The sequence below is a fragment of the Tiliqua scincoides genome, chromosome 7 (genome assembly GCF_035046505.1).
Source record: "Tiliqua scincoides isolate rTilSci1 chromosome 7, rTilSci1.hap2, whole genome shotgun sequence".
Lineage (NCBI taxonomy): Eukaryota > Metazoa > Chordata > Lepidosauria > Squamata > Scincidae > Tiliqua > Tiliqua scincoides.
In genome coordinates this window covers 28,571,970-28,595,784 of record NC_089827.1, presented here as the reverse complement: position 1 = coordinate 28,595,784, position 23,815 = coordinate 28,571,970, and the positions used below count along the sequence as shown (strand labels likewise).

Here is a 23,815-nt window from a genome sequence, read left to right as displayed (position 1 = left end):
ACACAGCTGGCACACTTCTGATACCATTCTCTATGGATGGGGCCCCTGCTCAAACATCACAATACCAGGGCAACTGGCTCCAGCCACTTCATCTCTCCTTGGTTCATTGTTCTCTCTCCCCTTAATTTGGCTTTAGAGTTACTCTTTGTGGGGAAAATCCCCAGATTTCCCCTTTCTCTGCCTCAAAATAGGCTAATCATTAGCCTATTAGTGTTTCTCAAACTGTCGGTCAGGACCCATCAGGTGTTTTGTGAGCCAGTATCAGATGGATTCCCATTCATTTCAATGTGTATTTTATTTTTTTATATGTGAATAGGATTGCAGCCTTTGGGATGTTTGGGGTGGGGAATTTTTTTAAAAACAGATCAGACAGCTGATTGGAAGAGTTAGGAAGGGGGTTCTTTAAATAATTTTTTTAACTTGTACTTATTGTAAACTTTTAATTTACTTACTTGATTGATTAGATTTTGTCATATGGCAGAGGCATTAAAAATTTTCCTGCTTGATGACACTTCCGGCCATGTTATGAGTTCCAGGTTAGTGATATCACTTCTGGTGGGTCCTGACAGACACACATTCTAAAAAGTGGGTCCCAGTACTAAAAAGAGAACCACTGGGCTAATGAATTCTTTAGTTTGAGGACCATTTCGGGCCACCATATAGTCTATTGTTTAGGGCAGGGGTCTCCAGACTATGGCCTGGGGGCCACAGTCAGCCAACCACAAAATTTTATAAAGCCCACAGTAACTTAAAATATTTTTTTCCCCCAACCACATAGTCAGAAAGTTAACACGTGCAGTACTGTCTAACATAGTCCTTTCCATATGGCCATAGTGGTGTCAACCTGGCTAAACCTCATTTTTGCATATGCGTAAAATCATAACAAACCGGATTTCTGCAACGAATTAGGCAGTGTGCTGAGTGCTGTGCATAACTCGACTCTTCCCTATAAAAACTGATTTTTTCAGTTCACGAAAATTTGCAAAATACACAATGTGGCCCTCCTACTGCAAACTTTGGAAACCGCTGGTTTAGGGATTAGCCTCCTTCACTCCAGAAGGTATCAGTTTAGTGCAGTCCTCCCACTGCAGTTGGGTTGCATCCAGATTGGCTACCCCTGCCCATCTGACAAAGATCCAGAGTGTGATAAGGATGTCCAGTTGACCAGGACTTGAGCAATGAAGTGGAACAGGGACATTAGTCAACAAAGGGCATAAGGCCAAAGAATGATCTTGGGTCATGACTCTGACCAATGCAGTATCAGGATCCAGCCCATTTTTCAAGGAGAAAGGGAGGTTCTATGGTAGATGCAAATCCCTGTTCAAGTATGTCAGATCAGGGTCTACATTTAGGAAGTCGTATGAGGAGTAATTTCAGTGCTTGTCTTTTGTCTCCTTGACATGGCACTGTTAAGACTGTGCCTAGGTCAGCCATTTTCAACCTTTTCCAGCTCACGGCACACCAACAAGGCACTAAAATCGTCAAGGGACACTACCAGTTTTTTACTTACATTAAATCACTACATTACAATTAATTGTTAATATAATTAATACAATTATATTATTACATGACAAAGAAACTCACAAGAAGCTTGGAGAGCAAAGGATATGTGATTGTGAAAAGGATGAAAAATGTTATTAAAGTGTTATGCGAGAAAGTGCTGGCAAAGAGAGGTCAGCCTGAGCACATAGGAGAGCTGTGGGGTGAGGGGCAATGAAGAGACATAAGTGAAACTACAGGATTCAGCTGGAGTGGGGGGGAAGAGATAACTTGAAGCAAGTGATTCTGAACCTTTGGAAGGTGCGGAGGAGTGAAGGGAGGGACAGTAAGAGAGGTGCTGACTGCAATTATGAGATTTGGGGGGCAGTGTGCCTGTGGGAGGGAGTGGGGTGGGGAGAAGTGCCAATTGCCTGCTCCTATATTTAAGGAAAAAAAAAAGTGTGACCAAAAGCCCAATCCTAGGCATGTCTACTCATAAGTAAGCCCCATTATAGTCAATGGAGCTTACTCCCAAAAGTATGGAGAGGATTGGGGCCCAATGCCCTTCCCCAAAAAGGCAATGCAGAGAGGGTAGCTTTGGGGAGTTGCAGGCAAACTGTGGCAAGGAAAAGGGACTTTCCAGGACCCTTTGAGCCAGCCAGTTCTTAGGCTGGTGGCCTCAGCAGACTCACTCGCTTCATACCTGCTTGCCTGCTCCTGATCATTCTCACTCACTCCACCTGCCAGGACCTCCTCCAAGCTTCTCTGGCCACCCAATCAGCATGCAGAGGAGGCAAGGACTTAATACCCAATCCTAGGCATGTCTACTCAGAAGTAAGCCCCATAATAGTCAATCGGGCTTACTCCCAGGTAAATCAGGATCAGGTTGCAGCCTTTGTCTTGCTCAGGAGCAGGAGCAAGTGAGAGCGGGAGGTGCAAAGCAGCCGTGACCAGCCCCTTTGCTGGCTGCCTGCTCCTTTTCCTTCTGCTGTGCGTAAGGCTCAAAGCAGCTGCTTCCCCCACGTGTGCGGCTGCTGCCTGTCTGCTCTGATCTCGCGGCACACCTGAGGCAGCCTGGCACAGCGGTTGAAAAACACTGGCCTAGGCCCTCAATATCCTTTTTGTATTTACTTGTCTATAACAAACTTTTATCCCTTTTTGTCTGCTGCCCCATTTTATTATTTTCATCCTTAACCTGTCTAGCCTTGCTGACTCAGAAGAAAGCATGTTGCCTTGCCTCTGCGACCACTAGCATTGCACTGCTACATTCCATTTGTTGGGGTACCCCCTGGGAATCTGGGGGGATTTCCAAGGCTGCCCCCCTCTGTCTGCTGGCAGTGGCAGCTATTATGACCATTTTATTTCAGAAGAAGAGAGTTGGGAGGTGGAAGGTTCCAGATGCAGTGCCCTCTCCCCTTGACCATCACACTCTGATACACTGCTTCACCACAGGGTAACCACAGGTAGGACCCATATATCTAGGATTTAAAGAAAATGGCTTGCAAGTCAAAAGATAGACTTTGCAGCACAGGTGAAGCCCAGCACTTCTTTTAGGAAAGCCTGCCCCATGCATTGCTATAACAAAAGTAAAGGTTCAAGAAGCCCAGGTTGGGATCTCTTAAGGGGATCTTTACTAGGCCTCTACTAGATTGGCTTCTCCATCCTACAATGCAAATCAAGGCACAGCCCTTGGACCGAAGTGAAAGGCTGCCTTACCTGTGTGAGGTAGAAGATGTGGGTGTGCGGCACTTCAGACAGAGCACTGACGGCACCCCTGAAGGTGTAGATTTGCTGGTGTGGGTCACCTACTAAGATCACACCACAAGGCTGGGAAAGGAAAATGTCCATAATAGCTACAGGAAGAGAAATGAGAGACGGCATGAAAGAGAAACCTCGCCTCGCAAAGAAACTCAGGTTAACCTCCCTAACCCATGTGGGAGCAGATATTACTTGACTGCACAGAATGAGTGTAGGTGATTGTTGCTATTACTGCAAAAGGTACTGTTTATGGATGGAGGGTGTCTGTGCACAATGTTTCTCCAAAACAGCAGCATTACCCTAAGCCCCCCTTTCTCCCCCATTCCATGGTGATGCATTTGCCAAGAGGAGGAGGTAGTGTGCTACAGACCAACTTCTTCAAAGTGGCAGTTGGCACTGTAAAAGAGGCAAACATTTTTGCTCCTGTTCCTGTGCCTTTGCCAATGCAAAGCTGCCAAAGGGAGGGGAGCAACAAAAGTTTTCAGAAAAGCCCCTGTCCTAACTCAATTACTTACCAGGGGTACAATCTTGTGCCTCATCAATAAAGATAGCATCATAGTCTGAAAGCAAGGGCTTTGTAAGTTGCCAAAGCTTCAAGTAGCCTGGAAATGAGGATAAGAACAAAAGAGAAATGGTGGATCAGGCCAAGAGTCCATCTAGTCCAACCTTCCTCTATCATACACTTCTGGGAACACTCAAGATAACATGATACCTGGTCCTGTTGCCACTGCGTTGCATCTGGCATTCAGAAACAGGCTACCTCTAAAACTCAGATATTATATACAGTCATTATGACTAGTAACCTGTGATAGATTTTTCTTCCATAAATCTGCCCAATCCCCTTCTAGGCCAGGTACTATCACAACATCCCATGCAAGAAGTTCCACAGATTAATTACATGCTGGGTAAAGAAATACTTTGTTATGTCTGTCCCAATTCCCCCGACAGTAAATGGTAGTGGATGTCCCCCCGATTCTGGTGTTGTGTGAGAGGGAAAACTCCCCACTATCCACTCCATGAATAACGTTATATGTCATGGGGTGGCCAAACTATGTCCATCACAAGCTACATGCGACATAAAATGTGCAGCTCACAGAAATGTTGGCTGAGATCTTTTTTGAATCACAATTAATTTAAAAAGGTAAATTTTTTTTCAAGCTTTATAATTATTTATCGGGTATAAACTGAGAGCCCACTGGATTAAATTGCAATGTTCATGGTGAGTAAATATATTTAATAATTTAAATGCTTCTTAAACATTGCAGCTCTCAGACACCTAAAGTTTATCATATGTGGTTCTTATGTTAAGCACATTGTAGCCTTCCTTCACAAGGGAGGTGCCCCTGCCCATGAAACATTTTGGTTGCTCTCTTCTGCGCCTTCCCCAATTCCACGCTATCCTTTTCAAGATGGGGTGATCAAAATGGAACACAATACAACACAGGCACCATAGAAGAGCTCTCTAGCAAAACCACCACCATTGTGGCAGAAAGTGACCAAAGTGTTGTTGTGAAAACAACAACAGAATGAAGACTGAATAATATTCTCAGCATTCAAGCAGAGAACACAGCTTGTGCACACAGCCTCATGGTCCACTTACCATCATGGGTCATCTTATATGCCATCTCTCTGGTCGGATTCAGCATTTTCATATTCGTCCATATTTTGTTTGCTTCTTCAACAATGATCTGGAAAACATAAGATGAGAACTGCTTGCCAGATCATACCAAATTCATCAATCCACCTTGTCATTGGCAGCCAGCCGGATTCACTAGGAACTCGCCATCAGGGCAAAAAGGGAATGACCCTCCTCCTACTCTTTGTTCTCTCCCCATGTGGCATTCAGCAATAGAGTGCCTTTGAACAAGAAAGTTCCATTCTGCCATCATGATTAAGGCTGCAATCCTATACATGCTTACTTTGGAGTAAGCCCCACTGAAAGACTTACTTCTGAATAAACGTATATAGGATTGCAAAGTAATACACAGAGAAAGACCCATCATCCATGATTATTTAAAAGCCACCTAAGCTAGCAATCATCATTGCATCTTTTGACAGTGAATTCCACATGCAAGATAAGGACAATTGGTGCCACTGGTGTATACTATGTTCACACTACACGTATTTTATTTATTTATTTATTCTACTCTTTCTTCTCAGAGCTCAAGAAGGCATATATTGTTCTGCTCCTACCCAACATTTATCCTCACAATAACCCTGTAAGGTGGTTCAGGTCAAGAGAAAGATTGGCCCACTGTTACACATGAACTTCAGGGCTGGGTCAGGATTTGAACCTGGGTCCACCCAAACAATGGAACTACAGTGCAAAACAAGTTACTCATCAGTCCATGATACCTTCTCACCAGACACACGCAATAAAGGAACTGCACAATTCTCCTACTAAATACTCACTCTCTTCTCTGCTTCCTGGACAAGAACAGTTTCTCCCTTATTGTTCTTGCACCAGATGGGCGTGTGCTCCAAAGTTATGGATGCATCGGCAGAGGCAAAAAATGTTGTGAGGGTCTGAATTACCGTCTTGGCTCTTATGAATGGAGACTGCCCTTCGCGGTTTTGAAGAACAAAGCTGACAAAATAGGATGTCAGTGGGCCAAAATTCAGTTTGCCTTTTTGACTGTAGCTGCAGCAATTGGAGAAAGAAAATTTTTTAAACCACAACACTCAAGAGACGTCTCATGACCAAAACCTAATTCCTTTCTTGACCTGTCCTAAAAAAGGATCTTGCATCTAAAAAGCAATCTCCAGTAAGTCTCTCCAACCTTGTGTGGAAAGCCTCCAAGCAAGTAGATTCCACCACCACATCAGGCATTGTCAAAGACCCTGGGAATTGAGCCAGTTGCCTCAGAGCCCTCAAGCACAGCAGGGAACAGATGACTAAAACACAGGCCCCTACAGTTGGTAGGTAATGTGAAGCTATGGATAGCAGCATGCCCTTCTTGCCTTTCCCTGGTCAAAAAAGAAATCCTGGATGCACTTCAGGGAGGCTGAGTTGGAGAACGCAACTCCAGGCTGAGATTCAGGCCTGGCCCAAGGTCTTTCCTTTCTGCTTCACCATCTTCAACCTATGTCCTTGCAGTTTGAAGCAGGCCTTCTCCTCCTATCCCCATGTGACAGGACAAATGATTGTTCGATGCCATGCTCTCTGTCAACCTTTTGCTTATTTGAAAGTTGCCAGAAAACCCCTGAATCTAATGAAGACTCTAAAGAAGAGTCTTTAGGTTTTCTCCATGGGGCCTATTTTGTAGTCCTTTTATCATCTTGTTAATCAGCTTAACTATGCTGTCTTGCAGAACTGCAGAGCCTGATATTATACTGCTCTGAAACAAAATGAGCCTGGGGGAGTAGGGGGAGAAACACATGGTTATGGAGCAGCATGAAGACAACAAATGGGAAACTGGAGAGAGATTTTGGGTCACTCTTTATTGTCAGAAGACTCTTTTCTGTGTATTTTTGCACCTTGAGAATATGACAGATACATCAACCAATGTTTTAAGTCTTCATGGGCAGTGTAGAGACAAGGCAATTTCAGCCAGCGTCCCTTCCCACAGTGAGAGAGAGTTGGGGCTGAGGTTTATTGTACCAGCATGGTTCCAGCACTCCATTTGCCCTCCAGGATGCAGCTGCCTAAGACCAGCTGAAGAGAAAGAAAAATCCCTGGGCTGAGCTGGAAGTGGGTGGGGAGTCAGATGCCATGCCAAAATGGCCCACATGCTTAGGAACCTGGACCTTTTCTAAAAGCAGAGTCTGAGATAGCTGTCACTTACTGCTTGCCGACTTCTGAAAAGGCTAAGGAGTGGACTGTTTTGCACATAACATTTGGAGGAAAAACCCGGCCAGCCTGCTCTGCAATGGTCTTGTTGAATGCCAAATACAGGAATCTGAGGTTGGACCACTTCTCTGCATACTTGATCAGAGTGGAGGTCTTCCCAGTGCCTAAAGGAACAAAAAGAGAAACAAAGGTACCCTGAAACATCACGTTTGTGGTATGGACAACTGTGTTTTTGCAAAATGTGCCTTGGGAGTCCTTTGGCCAGTGTAGACTCTGGAAGCAGACTGGGATGACCTCACTCACTTCTATGACCTGCAGAAGGCAGAAGTTCTATGGGGCAGCTTCTCCTGTTGCAGTGCTAAAGTAGCAGGAATGGCTGCACCACTGGAACAGCAGGCTCCAAACTGCAGCCTAAGGTGTATCAGAATAATCATTCCAGGCGTGGTGGTGACAAGGCCTTACCACACCACCCTTTAGCTACTAGTTTTCATGCCTGATCCTTGCTGAATCCACACCGGGGAGCTGCTTCCACAGCATACTGCCCCAGAAGGCTCTGTGCCCCAATTTTCCAGGGAAGTGGCTCCCCGGCACAAGGTTTGGCAAGGATCGGGCACAAAAACTGGTAGCTGCGAGGCAGAACAGTAAGATCTTACTACCACTGTGCCCGGAATGATTATTCCAGCACAAAGGATCCAGTCCACAAGTCAGTTTGGAGACCCATGGCCTAGAGCACTATTCTTCCTCCAGCTCCCATTTCGAGAACTCCGAGTAACACAAATGTCTGATAGGTCCTGCAGCAATGGGAGACTCCACAGGAAGAGAGAATAACTCAGACATGGCACTGCCTAGCAAACCACCACTACAGTGAGGCCTACTGCATTTGGATATATGATGGCTGGGGAAGGGGTGCAGGTTCCCCCAAGACCTTTAGAGTTAAGCTCTGTGGGCAGGTTCAGATGATACCGCCTCACCCATCCTGGCTCATGCGGGCCCATCTTATCACTTCCTAAAAAGGTCAAGCCATTTCCATTAACAGCACAGGGGTGGGTGTGTGTCTAAACCACCTCTCTAGTTTTAGGAACATAAATAAGAGGTGTTCGGATGAACCTCTCTCCTCATGCAATTAAGACAATTGTACCTGGACTTTCCAGGCAGCGAGGGGCCAGTATGCGTGTGCAGAGTGACCGTGCATGTCTCTTACCATGTGGAACTGGTTTGGCTTGTAAAGCTTAATCCAAACTAGCCCTATGATTAAGCCAGCCCTGTCCTTACCTGCAAAAGCCATGATTTTCACAACATGTTGTGGTGCAATTACATGATTTAAGATCTTTTGCTGTTCACAGGTTGGCTGTACTCCAGGGTTATTACTAAACAGGACCAAAATAAAGAAATGAACGAATGGTTACATGCAGCTAAATTATACGTTACATGCAATTACATGTAACTAATGCTGTGTTCACATAAGCGACACTTCTCCAAGTGTGTAAACAGGCTCCCTAGGAGGCACAGATAGTTGGGGAAGACACAAGCTTTTTTCCAATTCTCCCAGTGCCCATCTTGGCTGGGCCGCTTCCACCATGACTCTGTCAGCTGTTGCCAAGTGACCCCATGTTGGATCAGAAGATCATGCCTACATGAGGCAGATGTATAAGTAAGTTCTAATACTGGCACAACAGCCTCTGGACAGTGGGAACCATAGCCCATTCCCAGCCTTTTGCACTTCATATGCAAAGCAGCTGACCAGGCACAACTGCTCAGGACAACAGACACCAGAATGGTACCCTTCCAACAGGACCCATACAATCAAGTTGGCTCTTGTCCATGATTAACCAACTTACCAAGAACTTTGCCTGCATTTGAGTTCTCATAAATAATCTTGGGAAAGCGGAATACACGGACAGCATAACTGAACTAAGAACATAAGAACAGCCCCACTGGATCAGGCCATAGGCCCATCTAGTCCAGCTTCCTGTATCTCACAGCGGCCCACCAAATGCCCCAGGGAGCACACCAGATAACAAGAGACCTCATCCTGGTGCCCTCCCCTACATCTGGCATTCTGACTTAACCCATTTCTAAAATCAGGAGGTTGCGCATACACATCATGGCTTGTACCCCATAATGGATTTTTCCTCCAGAAACTTGTCCAATCCCCTTTTAAAGGCATCTAGGCTAGACGCCAGCACCACATCCTGTGGCAAGGAGTTCCACAGACCAACCACACGCTGAGTAAAGAAATATTTTCTTTTGTCTGTCCTAACCCGCCCAACACTCAATTTTAGTGGATGTCCCCTGGTTCTGGTATTATGTGAGAGACTAGCAGAGACTAGGTGCTCTCCAGGCACTCTCTCTTTGACTGGCTGTTGCCAAGGCACCCAAGGACATGAATCCAGGAAGGTAATGACCTTACCATGGTATGGAACCTCCAGTGGCCACATGAAATCTCCCTTCCAAGGTTTAGCTAATCACAAGATCAGTAAAATCTGTGCTCTCCTTGTTCTCCAACACTTTTCTCCCACCTTCACTCACACCTCCTATGGGAAACGCCTAGCCTCTTGCCTCTAAGAGATCCTCATCTTTGACCCTTTGCCGTCCAAACCAGAGGTTTTAACTTTCTGCACGCTGCTGCTCTACAATGGTTCCCCCACAATCTATTGTGTTTCTACAGAGAAACTACCCTAGCACATGCAAACTAGGTGCACATATATACAATGCAGACAGGTATAAGCAAGCAATAGAGCTCACTGCAGGAACCTGTACGTCTTTTGTGCTGAGTATAAGACAACCAACTTTGTCAGAGCTCCTGTGGTTTTAACTGATGCATGACAAGCAGAATTTCTTCAGTTGAAGCTTTCCTTCATCTGCATTCAGGAAAAGCTTATCTGTTACACTTCTGCCTATTGCACTCCTGTTAAAAGACAGGAACCCTGCCCGGGGGGGGGGGGGGAACCTGGCAATGTTAGATTGTTGCCAGTGCAAGTAAATGTTTTGGTATTAACGCAGATAATTTTGTTATGCTTTGGTCTCCCTCCCTCCTCTTTAGACATGCTATCCAGCCCATGAGTTGTCGTGTCGTCCCCCCGACTCTCAGAGCGCTCCCTTCCCTATTGACATCACACTACTTTCCTGTCCCTGGTCTTAGGTTCTTCCACGTGGTTCTTCCAACCAAAATGCAAAGCAGCCTCCTGATCAGTTAGAATGTCCATGTCATCATGCTTGGCCAATGGCTGGAAGTCCTGAGGGCAAGCAGACAACAGCCACAGTTAATCTTAACTTTAGTATAAATAAAGACAGTTACTACCTGCACCTCAGGCCTCTTTCACATCTTGAGAGGTATATTTCTGGCTGTATGACTGCTGTGCCACAGTTGTTTTCCAGGAGATACAGACAGTAGAAAATATTGTAGTGAATCCTACAGGAACACAAAGAGGGAGCTGATAAATCAAATGGATCTCTAATAGCATAAGTAAGGCAGCTAGAGTCTCCCATTTTCCCAGGGGCTATGGGACCGCAATGGAGAAATCTGCTATGAGCTAGCTCAGAGGTTCCCAATCTGTGGGTCACAACTTGATGTTTGGTGGGTCCTGAAACTGACAGGCTTATAGCTGATAAGGAAAACATTTTGAACCCTATGGAAAGTAAAACTGAGACCTATGTGAACATTCACTTGCAAGTAGGAGAATGCAGGCCAAGAGGGATGCAAAGCCACCAGAATGGTCCCAATGTGATGAGCACAGGCTCCCAAAAACACCTGAGCTGAAAAGGAAGCAGAAACTAAGCCATACATGCACATCTACTCAAAAGTAGGCAAACATGCCTCAGCTCTTACTGAGTGAGTCCCCATGCTAAATAGTGTAGGAACCACTGAGCTAATGCATGCAGAGTCAGAATATTCATCCATCTAAACCAGTATTGGTCAGCAGCAGCTCTCCAGGTCAAAAAGGGGTTGTCTGCTGCTCTGCTCCGTAGTATTTCTTCAGGCTGCATCATTCAGGGATTGAGCTCTGCCACAGAGTGGTGCCCACCCCTCCACCTGTGGTCATGCCACAGTAAAGACAGAATATTACTTTTAACTCAGAGGCTGGCAACACCAAAGGAATCTTAATTGCCAACTATGCTTTGGCATAGTGAGTTTCTCCCAACAAAGTAGACAAGATTCCTAATGCACTGCTGAGAACAAAGGATGAGCAACGAACAAAGGATGGGGCCAGCTCCTGCTCTGCACACAGATGCTCCCAGGTTTACTCTCCTGCTAAGGAAGCAGGGCAGGAACACCTTGAAGACTCTCTGGCCTAGATGGGGTGATTTGGAGGTGAGCCACATAGTGTCCACAGTACTACCAGCTTGCCAATAAGGTCTTAGTCTATCTATATGAATGGAAGGAAGGGCAAGTGGTAAAGCACATACACTGCAAGCAGGAAGTCCTAGGTACAATCTGTTCGCACTCCAATTAGCAGGATGTCACACCCTTGGCTCCCACTTAAATAGAAGAGCCTCTTTCTCTGCATACACACCTGTTGCTGACATGAACTTCATTCTCCCGCATAGCATAAAGCATAGTGGCCATGCAGTATAAAGCCTCAGTGATGTCCATTAGTGAAAGGGTAGAGCTGGGCCTCCTGAGGACAGCCACCAGTTCCTGGATATCACAAACACCTCCAGAGAAGAGGACAATGGCTGCCATCACAGCCCAGACATATGTAGCCTGGAGAGAACAAGGAGAAACAAAAAACCAGGTGAAGCAGACAGGGAAGGGTTTGAAAATTCAGAACAGAGACATGGCTGTTGCACTTCTGGTAAGAACTTTCTACTATCTAACCAGTGGTTCTCGAAATTTTCCGGCTTGCGCCTCCCCTGATCCTTGTAGCCATTGGCCACGGCTCCCATTACAACACCTCACCTCAGTTACCCCCAAAATGGGGGTGATGGTGTTATAATTATACACTAGAAACAAGGCTGCCAGCACTCTGAGGCTGCAATCCTAACCACACTTACCTGAGAGTAAGCCCATTGAACAAACTAGGACTTACTTCTGAGTAGACCTGGTTAGGATTGTGCCCTGAGTTTGTTAGCAGCACACCTGGAGGATTTGGGAAAGGGAGGAGGGAAGTGATGAATTTGCAGGAGGGGAAGACTTTGTTTTGTGTGTATCTGCCAATTGCAAACTGATGCAAACTGAGACCTAGAGACTGTTTGGCTGGAATCCTAACCCCACTTTCCTGAGAGTAAGTCCCATTGAACACAATAGGACTTACTTCTGAGTAGACCTAGCTAGGATTATGCCTTTTGTCTTACAATAGCAGCCAACAGAGTACCCCCCCACCCCCACCAAAAGGAGGCAGGAGCAAAAAGGGGAATGGCTAAAAAGGAATGGGGATTTTTATTTTTAATCAATTTTTGGAGACAAAGCCATCAAGAGTGGGTTTTTTTCTTTTTTGAAGGGGGAAGAAAAAGAGAAAGGTGAGGATCCTTGGTTAAGCTGACACAGACCCCAAGCCTATGTAGGTCTACTCAGAAGGAAGTCCCATTTGAGTCAATGGGGTTCCTCCCAGGAAAGTGTGGAAAGGATTGCAGCCACACTGAACAAGATTACAACTCACCCCAAAGTAGATGGGAGCTGCTCACACACATACACCCAACATGCAGATGCCACCCCTGTTCCCCCCAGGCAAGATGGAGGAATGCAGGCTGGGGCATTTAGATACCCCCCCCCCCACTAGGAGCAGGCTGAGCTTACTCTTCCCTCCCAACCTAGGGAGGTGGGACGCACAGATTGAATACCTCAGCATTAAGGGGTCAAGTCCACAAACTGACAGAATAGACAATTTCTGGATTAAGCAAGTCTAGCCAATAACTTGGGTCAGTTTTATTTATAAAGATTGTTATAAAATGCTCTCCAAGGAGAGACCTTGTATCTTACAAAGTTTATTAGTGCTGCAACCTATCCAGCATTTCTGCAATACTATAAATAGAACATGGGGAAGGAGCCAGCCTAACTCCAGAATGCCAACATTCCTATCTACAAAGGAAAAAGTCCTAATGAGCCTCCACAAACTGGTAAGAGTAGAAAAAACAACTTGCAAGCTACTGTTGATTGCACAGTAACAGTATCACATTTCATTTAAAAGTAGGTCCTAAAATGCATATAATTCAAGTATGTGAGCTGTGGCCTACTGGAAATTCCTGGCGATGCCCCTGGAGGCTAGCCACGCCTCACTAGGGAGGCGGGACACACAGACTGAATACCTCAGATCTAACCCAAATCTTTTTGGCTACAGTCTGAACCTATTATTACTGCTACTATTTTTGCTTTATATTTTTCTTAGGAACTAAACAATATACACAAAAAGAAAACACAACAAATAAGAGATGTCAAAGACCATTCAAAAACCAAGTAGAGGCAAGCAAAATATTTAATGGGGAATCTAGGACACTATTTCATCATGTATCTAATCCAGGGGTCTCCAAACCCTGGCCCAGGGGCCAGATGCGGCCTGAGGCGAGCCTCTATCTGGCCCGCAGCCAATCTCTGATCTCCTGAGAATCTCTGGCTCAGTTGACCAAACACAACCAGAGTTGTGCTTCGGGACGGGGAAATGGGAGTACATTTAAGTGTGTGCTTTATTTCTTGGGCTGTGTTGATGCTTGGAGAAATCCTTGACATTTGAGCCCATTCATTTATTAATTTAAGTTCCATCTCTAAAGTATTTATTTAAATTTTATATTTAATTTTTTTCCTGGCCCTTGACACTTGATGTGGCCCTTCAGCTGAAATGTTTAGAGACCCCTGATCTAATCCAACCTATCTTTCCCAGAGGAGTGATCTTGTACTGGTGGTTGCAGAAAACAAGAGTGTTTATTTGGGTGCCAAGTCTCCTAAAACGCTTCAGGTATACTTTGACAATTAGAAAGGTGTCAGTCAGAAATCTAGTCTGCTGCTAGTGCAATGTGCCTATTCTACCAAACCACTTGTTCATAGAGCGAGAATGTGTCCTTCCAGTGAACTGCCATCTCAAACCCAGAGTTATTAAAAGAAACAAAATTATGTCCCTATGCCACACAGTGCTCTGTGTATTGCCATATAACCGCTGGAGGGAGAGCCTTGGGTCAGGTGACAATAAATTTCCTACTATTTCAGAGACTACAAAATAAGTGGTCTGGTCTAGAGGGTAGAGCCTCCATTTGCCTGAAGATAACATCTGAAGGTCGCCAGTTCGAGGCCACCGGCACCGTGCGACCTTGAAGCAGCTGACAAGCTGAGCCGAGTTATTCCATCTGCTCTGAGCGTGGGAGGATGGAGGCCAGAATGTTGCGACCAGATCAGAAAGAAACATCTGAATGTTGTGGTTCTTGAAAGATAGAACCTTTTTTCAATTGTAAAAATCCCTACGGGGATTTAATCAGCCTGCCTATGTAAACCGCCTTGAATAAAGTCTGAGGAGAAATCTGAAGACCAAGAAAGGCGGTATATAAATACCTGTATTATTATTATTAAGTGTCAGGCCAAAACTAGACACTTTCTTGCATGTCAACTATATGGGATGCTATCCAATTTGTGGAGAAACAGAACAAGACTCCTGTTCCATCGGCTTAATGAAATCCTGCAAAGAAATCTGAGCCTTGCATTCTTATTCCCACACAGATTTTAGACCTAGGGTTGAAGCATATTGGACCCCAATTGGCAAGTATATGCTGCAGAAGGGAGTCCTTTAAACCAGGGGTGTCCAAACTTTTAGACAGGAGGGCCATATCATCTCTCTGACACTGTGTCGGGGGCCGGGAATAAAAAATAATTAATTTACATTTCAAATTTGAATCAATTTACATGATTTACATAAATGAACGTATTAGAGATAGAACGTATAAATGAATGAAGGCCTTGCAATAGTTCAAGGCCTATGAGACCTTACACAAAGCAACACCAGTCTTTCCTTTGCTGCTGCATCACAGACGTGAAACAGCAAGCAGTGGAGGGAGCCCTCATCCCACAGTTCATGTGAGAATTCAAACATTTGCCCTCACACTGAGAGCAGTTGCATTTGCCCTCACACTGAGAGCAGCACGGACTCCAGCAGGTCTCTGGAGGGCCAGAGGCTCATTGGAGACTGGAGGCTCCCTGCGGGCTGGATTGGGAGTCCTCGAGGGCTGCAAGTGGCCGCTGGGCCAGGGTTTGGGCACCCTTGCTTTAAACCAACAAGGGATTGGTTGGAAACAAGAAGGGATTCCTAAGAAGAAAGACACTAGGAGTCTGCTCCACAACCACTGAAACAGATGTGAAACAAGTGATATGAAATATATGGAAACAATTCATCTGGATAGTGGCAAACTGCTCTCCCAGCTGAGTTACAAGAAGTGGTTTTCTCTTTATCAAACAGATCACAGGCTCTTTGTGACCATGTTCATAACACTACTGAAACTTGGCTTTCCTAGATTAAACAAAGAACAGGGGATGCAGAAGGAATAGCATTTGGGGGAAAACGAAAGGCGTGAGTTTTACCTGTCAATATTGCTACTGTGGCATATAGAAAAGGAATTTAAAAGTTAGAGATTGACAATTATATTATTTTGTCCTCTCCACAAGAGCCACCGCATCAGTAGGTGGGGGCTGCTGCTCCCCAGAAGGTTTGCCAAAGGTCAAGCCCAAGCTTCACCCAGAAGCAACATGATTTTAAAATGGTTGAGAGTTTTAATTATTTCTATCCCACCTGTTTTCCATGTCAGTGCTTAAGGTGGCATGCATGAGAGTTTGCAGGAAGCCCCGTCTTCCATCCAAGCAGTGACCAGACTTCAGGGTACCCGCCTTGTGTGCCTTCACAACATACCTTGTGATTATTTTAGTAATCATGATTTTAAATCTGTTTTTAATCTATGTCCATTTTTTATCCTCCTACACTCATAAAAGGCACTTTACTAACCTGATCTTAGGGTTAAACAGTTTAAAAAACACATTTATTATACAGTAACTCTTAACAATGAGTGAGAGTCTTACAGACTTCTTATGTTAAGATGTAATGCAAAAATATATGAAACAGTATTAAAGATGAGTGTTTCCACAATAGGGGTACTAGGCATAGCAATGGAATCTAGGCATTCCTATGGGGTCTCACAGACATGGGTGTGTTACTTGTGTACTTCCCCCTTCAACAAAAAACCTCCTGAAGAAACAGATTTTTAAAAGAAGATTCTGAGTGATCAGTACCTTCTTTTCTAAACTGTTAAATGTTGCATTGCGAAATAAGTATTTTCACCACACTGGGGTGGCAAAAATGTGACGCCTCTCCCATACCTAGGCATGCAGCATTTCACTTTTGCTCAAATTCACTTTAAATGAGTTTAACAGACATCAGTGTCCTTTCAGCAAGACCCTCATATTAAAAAACACACACCATGGTAGCAATATTCTTTAAGTAGACAATGACGCGGTGGAGACTCCTTAACTTGCTGCTCAGCATTTCCGGAAGTACACCAATGCCATAAATCCCATTGCTAGATTTCTGGAAGCATCAAGCACTAAGATGCTTGAACTCGGTTTCACTCAGTTTTCGCCACACAGCTCAAAAGGAATAATGCACAGGAGGTGGCAACAGGGGGTGAAGCACCACAGAACTGACTCCTAGACACATACATGCAAGTGGCACTGAATGGGGAAAAGTGATTCACAGATATTTGTATTCTCCTTTAATTATGACCCCCAAATCACAGGAGGATTGAAGATGAGAAGCGGTGCTCATGCAACAGATTCCCTGCAAACCTTAAACTATTTCTCAGTGCATAGTAATACCACAGTAAATCAGGAGGATTTGAACATACTTCCCCTTTGAGGTTTTTCAAATCAGGCAGCCTTTTAGCAACACAGATTTCTGCTTTGGGAAAGAGAGAGTGACTCTTTAAACACCTGAGGATAGCTTCAGGATCTCGGCAGCGATGGCCCTTGATGGCAGCCACACACCTGCACAAAAATAAGAAGGGAGGCATTTATAGACAGTTTGGCACTTTGTCCATGTATAATGCAGACAACATCTCTGTTTGCTGGGGAGAGCAGGGATCGGCAGTCCAAAGAAGCTCACTCACTAGAGCACTGGTTCCCAACCTGTGGTCTGTGGACCACAGGCCTCAGAAAAACAAGATCACCTTTGATCACTTCCAGCATCTCACTCAGTAAGCATTCTCCTATGGACCACCAGAACAGGTTGAAATGTTGGCTGTGGGCAGTATTCTCCACCATCTCTGTTAGTCCATAGGGCAGTGTTCACTCAGGAGATGCTCCCCCATGGACCATCAGAGAGGGAAGAGACCAGACCACCTGCAGCCTCAGCCAACAAAATCTTCTCTATAAACAATAAATCCAATACATTTCTAATAAATCTTCATTAATTACTACAAATTTAATTGTACTTTTGCGTGTGCAGGGGGTGGGGGGTTGCATGTGGTTCATGACAATTTCAATTTCTGCCTCAGTGTTCCGTGGGCCACTAAGGTTAGGAACCACTGCACTAGAGGAGGAACCACCACTCAGTAGTAGAGCATATGCTTTGTATGTGGAAGAGCCCTTGTTCAATCCCTGGCAGTATCTCTAGATAGTGCTTGGACAGAATCCAGCCTGAAATTCCGAAGAACTATTGCCAGTCAGAGCATGTGATCCTGAGCTGGATGGATCATGAGTCTGACTTCATTTAAGGCTGCTTCATATATTCAAGATCTCTCCAATCAGTCTGTCATGCCTTCATGAGGGTAACAATAAGCCTTCTGGTCTATATCCAAATTGGAGGTCTGTACTAAGGCAAACTACTTTTCTGACAACATGCAGAAATACTTTTGCCAGTCTGCGTTTGAAAAGTTTTATTGCACACAAGAAACAAGAATGAATGCCATTGTGAGTTCCTTAAGATAGAGGGCAGAACACAAAATGGAATCAATAAGCAAACAAAAGAAAACAAATGCAGCCAACACAACACAGCAGTTTTTAGAAGACCAACTCACCTTATAAATCCCAGCATGCACTGACTCTGCTCTTTGGTTAGGCCATATCGGTGTAGAATTGCTGTAACAGTCAACAAGGCTTTGGCCTCAGCCTTCAAATACTTATGGTACAGCTTCTTCCAAGGGATGAACTGAAATGCCAAAGCAACCCATCAGAGAACTTTGCAACTGGGCGCACAGTTCAGTGTGTATTATCAGCTTTCTGGTCATTTCCTAGGAGCATCTCTTCTCAAGGACTCATTCAATGAATATAGCACTTATGAAAGGGGAAGAATGAGTCATTTTCCTGGCAAGGTGGCCAGTCTTCAGAACACAGAAATTGCCCTGCTAAGACAGACACAAACCACCAAGGCCAGCAAGTCTCCAGCAGCAGCAAGCCAGGTGGCCCCAGTCATCAGCTGCACATTACACCTGAACATTTGAATCTTATTAACCTTTTGGCTAGTTAACACGGTTAGAGCTATCATCATGCAGCCCTAAACAGGGCTTTCTTGGTGGTGGCTCCTATACTGGGGAATTCCCTCCCCTATGAGGTTCAAACAGCTCCTTCTCTGTTAAAAAAGTCTTCAGGCCTCACCGGAAGGTTATTTCAAAAACAATTTGATGCCTGATAGAGGGCATGATGGCTGCTTTCTAAATAATTGTATTTATACTGCTCGTTTGAACGCTGCTGGCCTTGTTGTTTTACTATTTATTTTATAATTTTATGTATTTTTATGTATTTTATGGTATGGGTGCCCTTCAGGGACAAAGGCGGATTATGTCCAATAAATAAATAATCCTTTAAAAAAGCCATCTATTTCTGGGGGAAGAGATGTGGAATGAAGGGTAGGGCTTCATAAGCTACCCTCACAGCAGGCAGGCAGAATCCCCAATTATCAGGGGCAAGATACCAGCCCTACAAATCTCTGTTACTTGAGCCCCAATCACCCACTTCCATCCTCATCCACAGAGGGAACACTGTCCCGGCATCTTCCAGATGCCCACACAAATCTTACCCCTGCTAACTGGGTAAGAGGCACTTTTTAAGTGGGTGCTCTTCTTTTATTTAGTAGGGGGACAGTAACTGGCCCTCCTCACCCCAGTACTGTCTTTTCTAGCAGCTGTTCGCTTGTGTTCTTTTTGCATCGTTTTAGATTGTGAGCCCTTTTGAGAGAGGGAGCCATGGTTATTTGGTTTGGTTTTTCTCTGTAAACAGCTTTGGCAACTTTCCATTGAAAAGCGGTATATAAATACTGTTGATGATGATGGTGATGATGATGATGATAATCATACCACCATGCACACTATGTGCATGAAACCACATGTGCATGACTTCATACACACCAGGACATGAACCCTCAATATTCAAACTGAATGTGCCTGGGGTGAGTGTCCCAGAATTTGCTTTTCCAAAAAACCCAATACATTCATATAAAATTGATACATGTTGAGTGTTCAGATGCACTATTTTTCCTGTGCCTATGTTATCATTCTTATTGCATTCTCCAAAACTGGAAGCGTAGGGAAGAAAATGGGTGCACTTGACCAGCCTCCATTGAGCTCCAATGAATTGTGCTTGGACAGCAAGCTAATTGATGGAATTGCATGGTGACTCTCTCAGCAACCTTTCCTGGTTCATAAGAACATAAGAACAGCCCCATTAGATCAGGCCATAGGCCCATCTAGTCAAGCTTCCTGTATCTCACAGCGGCCCACCAAATGCCCCAGGGAGCACACCAGATAACAAGAGACCTCATCCTGGTGCCCTCCCTTGCATCTGGCATTCTGACATAGCCCATTTCTAAAATCAGGAGGTTGAACATGCACATTATGGCTTGTAACCTGTAATGCATTTTTCCTCCAGAAACTTGTCCAGTCCCCTTTTAAAGGCGTCCAGGCTAGACGCCATCACCACATCCTGCGGCAAGGAGTTCCACAGACCAACCACAAGCTGAGTAAAGAAATATTTTCTTTTGTCTGTCCTAACTCTCCCAGCACTCAATTTTAGTGGATGTCCCCTGGTTCTGGTGTTATGTGAGAGTGTAAAGAGCATTTCCCTATCCCCTCTGTCCATCCCCTGCATAATTTTGTATGTCTCAATCATGTCCCCCCTCAGGCGTCTCTTTTCTAGGCTGAAGAGGCCCAAACGCCGCAGCCTTTTCTCGTAAGGAAGGTACCCCAGCCCCGTAATCATCTTAGTCGCTCTCTTTTGCACCTTTTCCATTTCCACTATGTCTTTTTTGAGATGCGGGACTAGAACTGGACACAATACTCCAGGTGTGGCCTTACCATAGATTTGTACAACAGCATTATAATATTAGCCATTTTGTTCTCAATACCCTTCCTAATGATCCCAAGCATAGAATTGGCCTTCTTCACTGCCGCCGCACATTGGGTCGACACTTTCATCGACCTGTCCACCACCAACCCAAGATCTCTCTCCTGATCTGTCACAGACAGCTCAGAACCCATCAGCCTATATCTAAAGTTTTGATTTTTTTTGCCCCAATGTGCATGACTTTACACTTACTGACATTGAAGTGCATCTGCCATTTTGCTGCCCATTCTGCCAGTTTGGAGAGATCCTTCTGGAGCTCCTCACAATCACTTCTGGTCTTCACCACTCGGAAAAGTTTGGTGTCGTCTGCAAACTTTGCAACCTCACTGCTCAACCCTGTCTCCAGATCATTTATGAAGAGGTTGAAAAGCATCGGTCCCAGGACAGATCCTTGGGGCACACCGCTTTTCACTTCTCTCCACTGTGAAAATTGCCCATTGACACCCACTCTCTGTTTCCTGGCCTTCAACCAGTTCTCAATCCATGAGAGGACCTGTCCTCTAATTCCCTGACTGTGGAGTATTTTCAATAGCCTTTGGTGAGGGACCATGTCGAATGCCTTCTGAAAGTCCAGATATATAATGTCCACGGGTTCTCCCGCATCCACATGCCTGTCGACCTTTTCAAAGAATTCTATAAGGTTCGTGAGGCAAGACTTACCCTTACAGAAGCCATGCTGATTTTCCCTCAGCCTGTTCATCTATGTGTTTTGAGATCCTATCTTTGATGAGACATTCCACCATCTTACCCGGTATAGATGTTAGGCTGACTGGGCTATAGTTTCCCAGGTCCCCCCTCTTTCCCTTTTTAAAGATAGGCGTGACATTTGCTATCCTCCAATCTTCTGGCACCATGGCCGATTATTGGATTGGATTGTTGGATTATTCTGACCATTCACTTTATGCTACAATATTATTCCATTAACTGTGTTCTTCTATTCTTATTGGGGGGTTTTTGTACATCATTTTTAACTCTTTTTTTTAAAATTAGAGTTGTGCATAAAAAGAGGGAACAGAAAAGAGGTTAAAGAGGTATAAAAATTTCAGGCTGGTTTATGGAGTGCAGCATGATTTCTCAAGTTTCAGCTTTCAGCACAGACTTCTCAGGTACCATCAGCACAGAATACTTCAAGCCAACTAACAGATAAAGTGTAGCTTACCTGTGGATCAGAGATGACCTGTTGCCAATGTCGACACACCACACTGAGGCTCTGATAGAGATCAATAGCAGGCACAAGGGCAAATATTTCCCTGAGCACTTCAGTGGGCAACTGTTCAATGTGTCCTTGAGGTACATTCCAACATGCGGTTCCAAGGAGCCCAAAACATGCATCAGGAAGAGAATCGATCTCCACAACAGAAACTTCCCGTTCGATTTTTTCATTGCTTGGGGGCCACTGAGACAGCCTGTCCAGCAAAGGTTGATCAACTTCATTCCATTGACCAGAGTTCTTGTGGCAGCTGGTGGCAATCTGGGAAAAACGTGGTCGCTTTCTGGAATTTACCAATACCACATTCCCTTCAGCCTCAAGAAGGGAATAGGAGTCCTCTGAGCCAGAGTCACTGTCAAAAGCAAAGGAGAATTCCTCTTTGATGTTGTTGCTCTTTGCCATATCAACTGCACATTGTGATGCATGGGTTTTGCTTCTGAAGTAGTCACTGGTGCTGCTTTGGTGGCCGCTACTTGGGTGGCCTGCTCCTCCAACAGAGACAAAAAGAAACAAAATTTCAGAGGTCTGTGGACAAAAGAATGCCCCAACTTGCTTTATGTAAGTTTCCTTCTTACCTTATTTTAAGAGATCATGGTGGGATACAACACAACCTATCCCCATTTTCTCATTACAACAACTATGAGATTGGCTAGGCCAGAACACAGCAATTTGCTCAAAGTTACCAAAATGAAACTCAGGGCTGAGAAAGGATTTGAATCAACAGGAAGGGACCCCAGGTCAATGGAAGAGAACATGATATGCAGCAGCTGCAAGAGCAGAGGTAGCACTACCACCTCCAGTATATATGGAGGCACTATGCCTCAGCCCAGTCAGTTGTGGAACTACCCCCAGGTGAAGGGGATGGCAAGGAGAGGGGATGACAACTACCCACCTCTGCTCCTGCAGCCACTGTGCACTATTAAGGGAAAGCAAAGAGCAGGTGGACAGCAGTGGCTGCAGGAGTGGAGCCCTCCACTGCCCACCAGCACCCCCAACTTCCTGCCCACCTGTTTGCCTGACAGGCCTTCTTCTCCTCCTCAGGACAGCAGCAGCCATCAGACTCAAATGGAAGATACTAAGACTTGTTGGGGCACTACCACGGATGGGGCTGAGGCATCCCACGCTAACTTTGTTGGAGGAAATTAAAAAAATAGTTTCCTCTTTGGGGGGGGAAGCAGAGTAGCTTAAGCAGTGGATCCCCCCCTTTGGGTATCACCCCAGGGAACCTCCCTCACCCGGCTGACTGCTAAACAATAAAAAAGACAAAGAGGCAATGGCTTGTTAAAGTTGCAAAGAAGAAGTTATTTACTTACACTTCCATTGAGTGTATATTTACAGCATCTGATGAGGATCAGAGGTTCAGCTGACATTTAGAGATAGCAAGGCCCTGGAGCTGCCTCGCCCTGCATGCCTTGTGCTCAAGATAGCCTAGGCATCAGAGTCCTGGTGTGTGCATCTTAACAGGCCAGTGGTTAGAGGACAAGAGGAAGTGCACAGAGGAGAAGGGAAGGATAAAGGGTTAGGGCCACACCCCACAAGCATCATAGAGAGAATAGGTAGAAAGGTCAGAGTCACTGGGCCATAGCTTGACCCCTTCTGGACAGCAGACAGAGTTGCATCAACTCCAACAAACCTATCTCTCCCCTTCCCTACACCAGGACCTGAGACCTTTGGATTCTGGTATCTGTGCCAAATACCATAACCAAACCCATGCAAATACAAAAGGCCCAATTGTACTACACTACCCATAAATGGGCCTGACCATAAGTGGTCAGTGCATTTAAAAGTGACAGGACACATACAGAACACTTGTTATGTTTACAAACATCTGTGTACTGTTTTCCAATAGAAGTTCACAAAGCAGTTTGCATAGCACAAGCAATGAACGTACATGGGCAAGGATTTTACCCAAGACCAGCATCATGTAGGCTAATCATGGGTAAGGTTGGACTTGTAACATGGTAACTTTATCTTTAGGAAGACTCACCTGCACATTTCCCTCACAATTTCTGAGTATGTAACACAGCAGAATGTGACTGAACCATATACCTTTTTGTTGTTTCTTTGTCTGGTAAGTGGGGTACAGACCCCTGTTGGTGTCACAGATGCCTTGCCTTTGACCAAAAGGTTGAGTCAAGGAAGAGGTGCCTTCTTGACTCTGGTTCAGAGCTTCACAGTCACTGGTCGTAAGATGGCGTTTCTTAAAACGCCTCACTGTCATTAATAAAAGAGGCAAAACGGAACACTGGTTAGTTTAATTCACCATAAAAGGAGGAAA

The 23,815-nt window shown here is 45.0% G+C and overlaps 1 protein-coding gene across 6 annotated transcripts in view; it reads right to left on the bottom strand.

The window, feature by feature from the left end:
- FBH1 (F-box DNA helicase 1) overlaps positions 1-23,815 on the bottom strand; it is a 42,629-nt gene that overhangs the window by 17,682 nt on the left and 1,132 nt on the right. For 3 of the 6 annotated variants that reach the window (XM_066634293.1, XM_066634296.1, XM_066634294.1), the window contains exons 2-13: positions 23,587-23,751; positions 21,487-22,025; positions 18,008-18,138; positions 16,838-16,976; positions 11,542-11,732; positions 10,329-10,439; positions 8,300-8,394; positions 7,023-7,191; positions 5,650-5,878; positions 4,838-4,925; positions 3,753-3,839; positions 3,196-3,332 (exon numbers count right to left, since the gene is read on the bottom strand). In XM_066634293.1, coding sequence (XP_066490390.1) covers positions 3,196-3,332; positions 3,753-3,839; positions 4,838-4,925; positions 5,650-5,878; positions 7,023-7,191; positions 8,300-8,394; positions 10,329-10,439; positions 11,542-11,732; positions 16,838-16,976; positions 18,008-18,138; positions 21,487-22,025; positions 23,587-23,751 — 2,081 coding nt within the window. Of the gene's footprint in view, positions 1-3,195; positions 3,333-3,752; positions 3,840-4,837; positions 4,926-5,649; positions 5,879-7,022; positions 7,192-8,299; positions 8,395-10,328; positions 10,440-11,541; positions 11,733-16,837; positions 16,977-18,007; positions 18,139-21,486; positions 22,026-22,850; positions 23,210-23,524; positions 23,752-23,815 lie in introns of those variants that run through there. The other 3 variants (XM_066634295.1, XM_066634298.1, XM_066634297.1) reach the window with 3 other exon arrangements.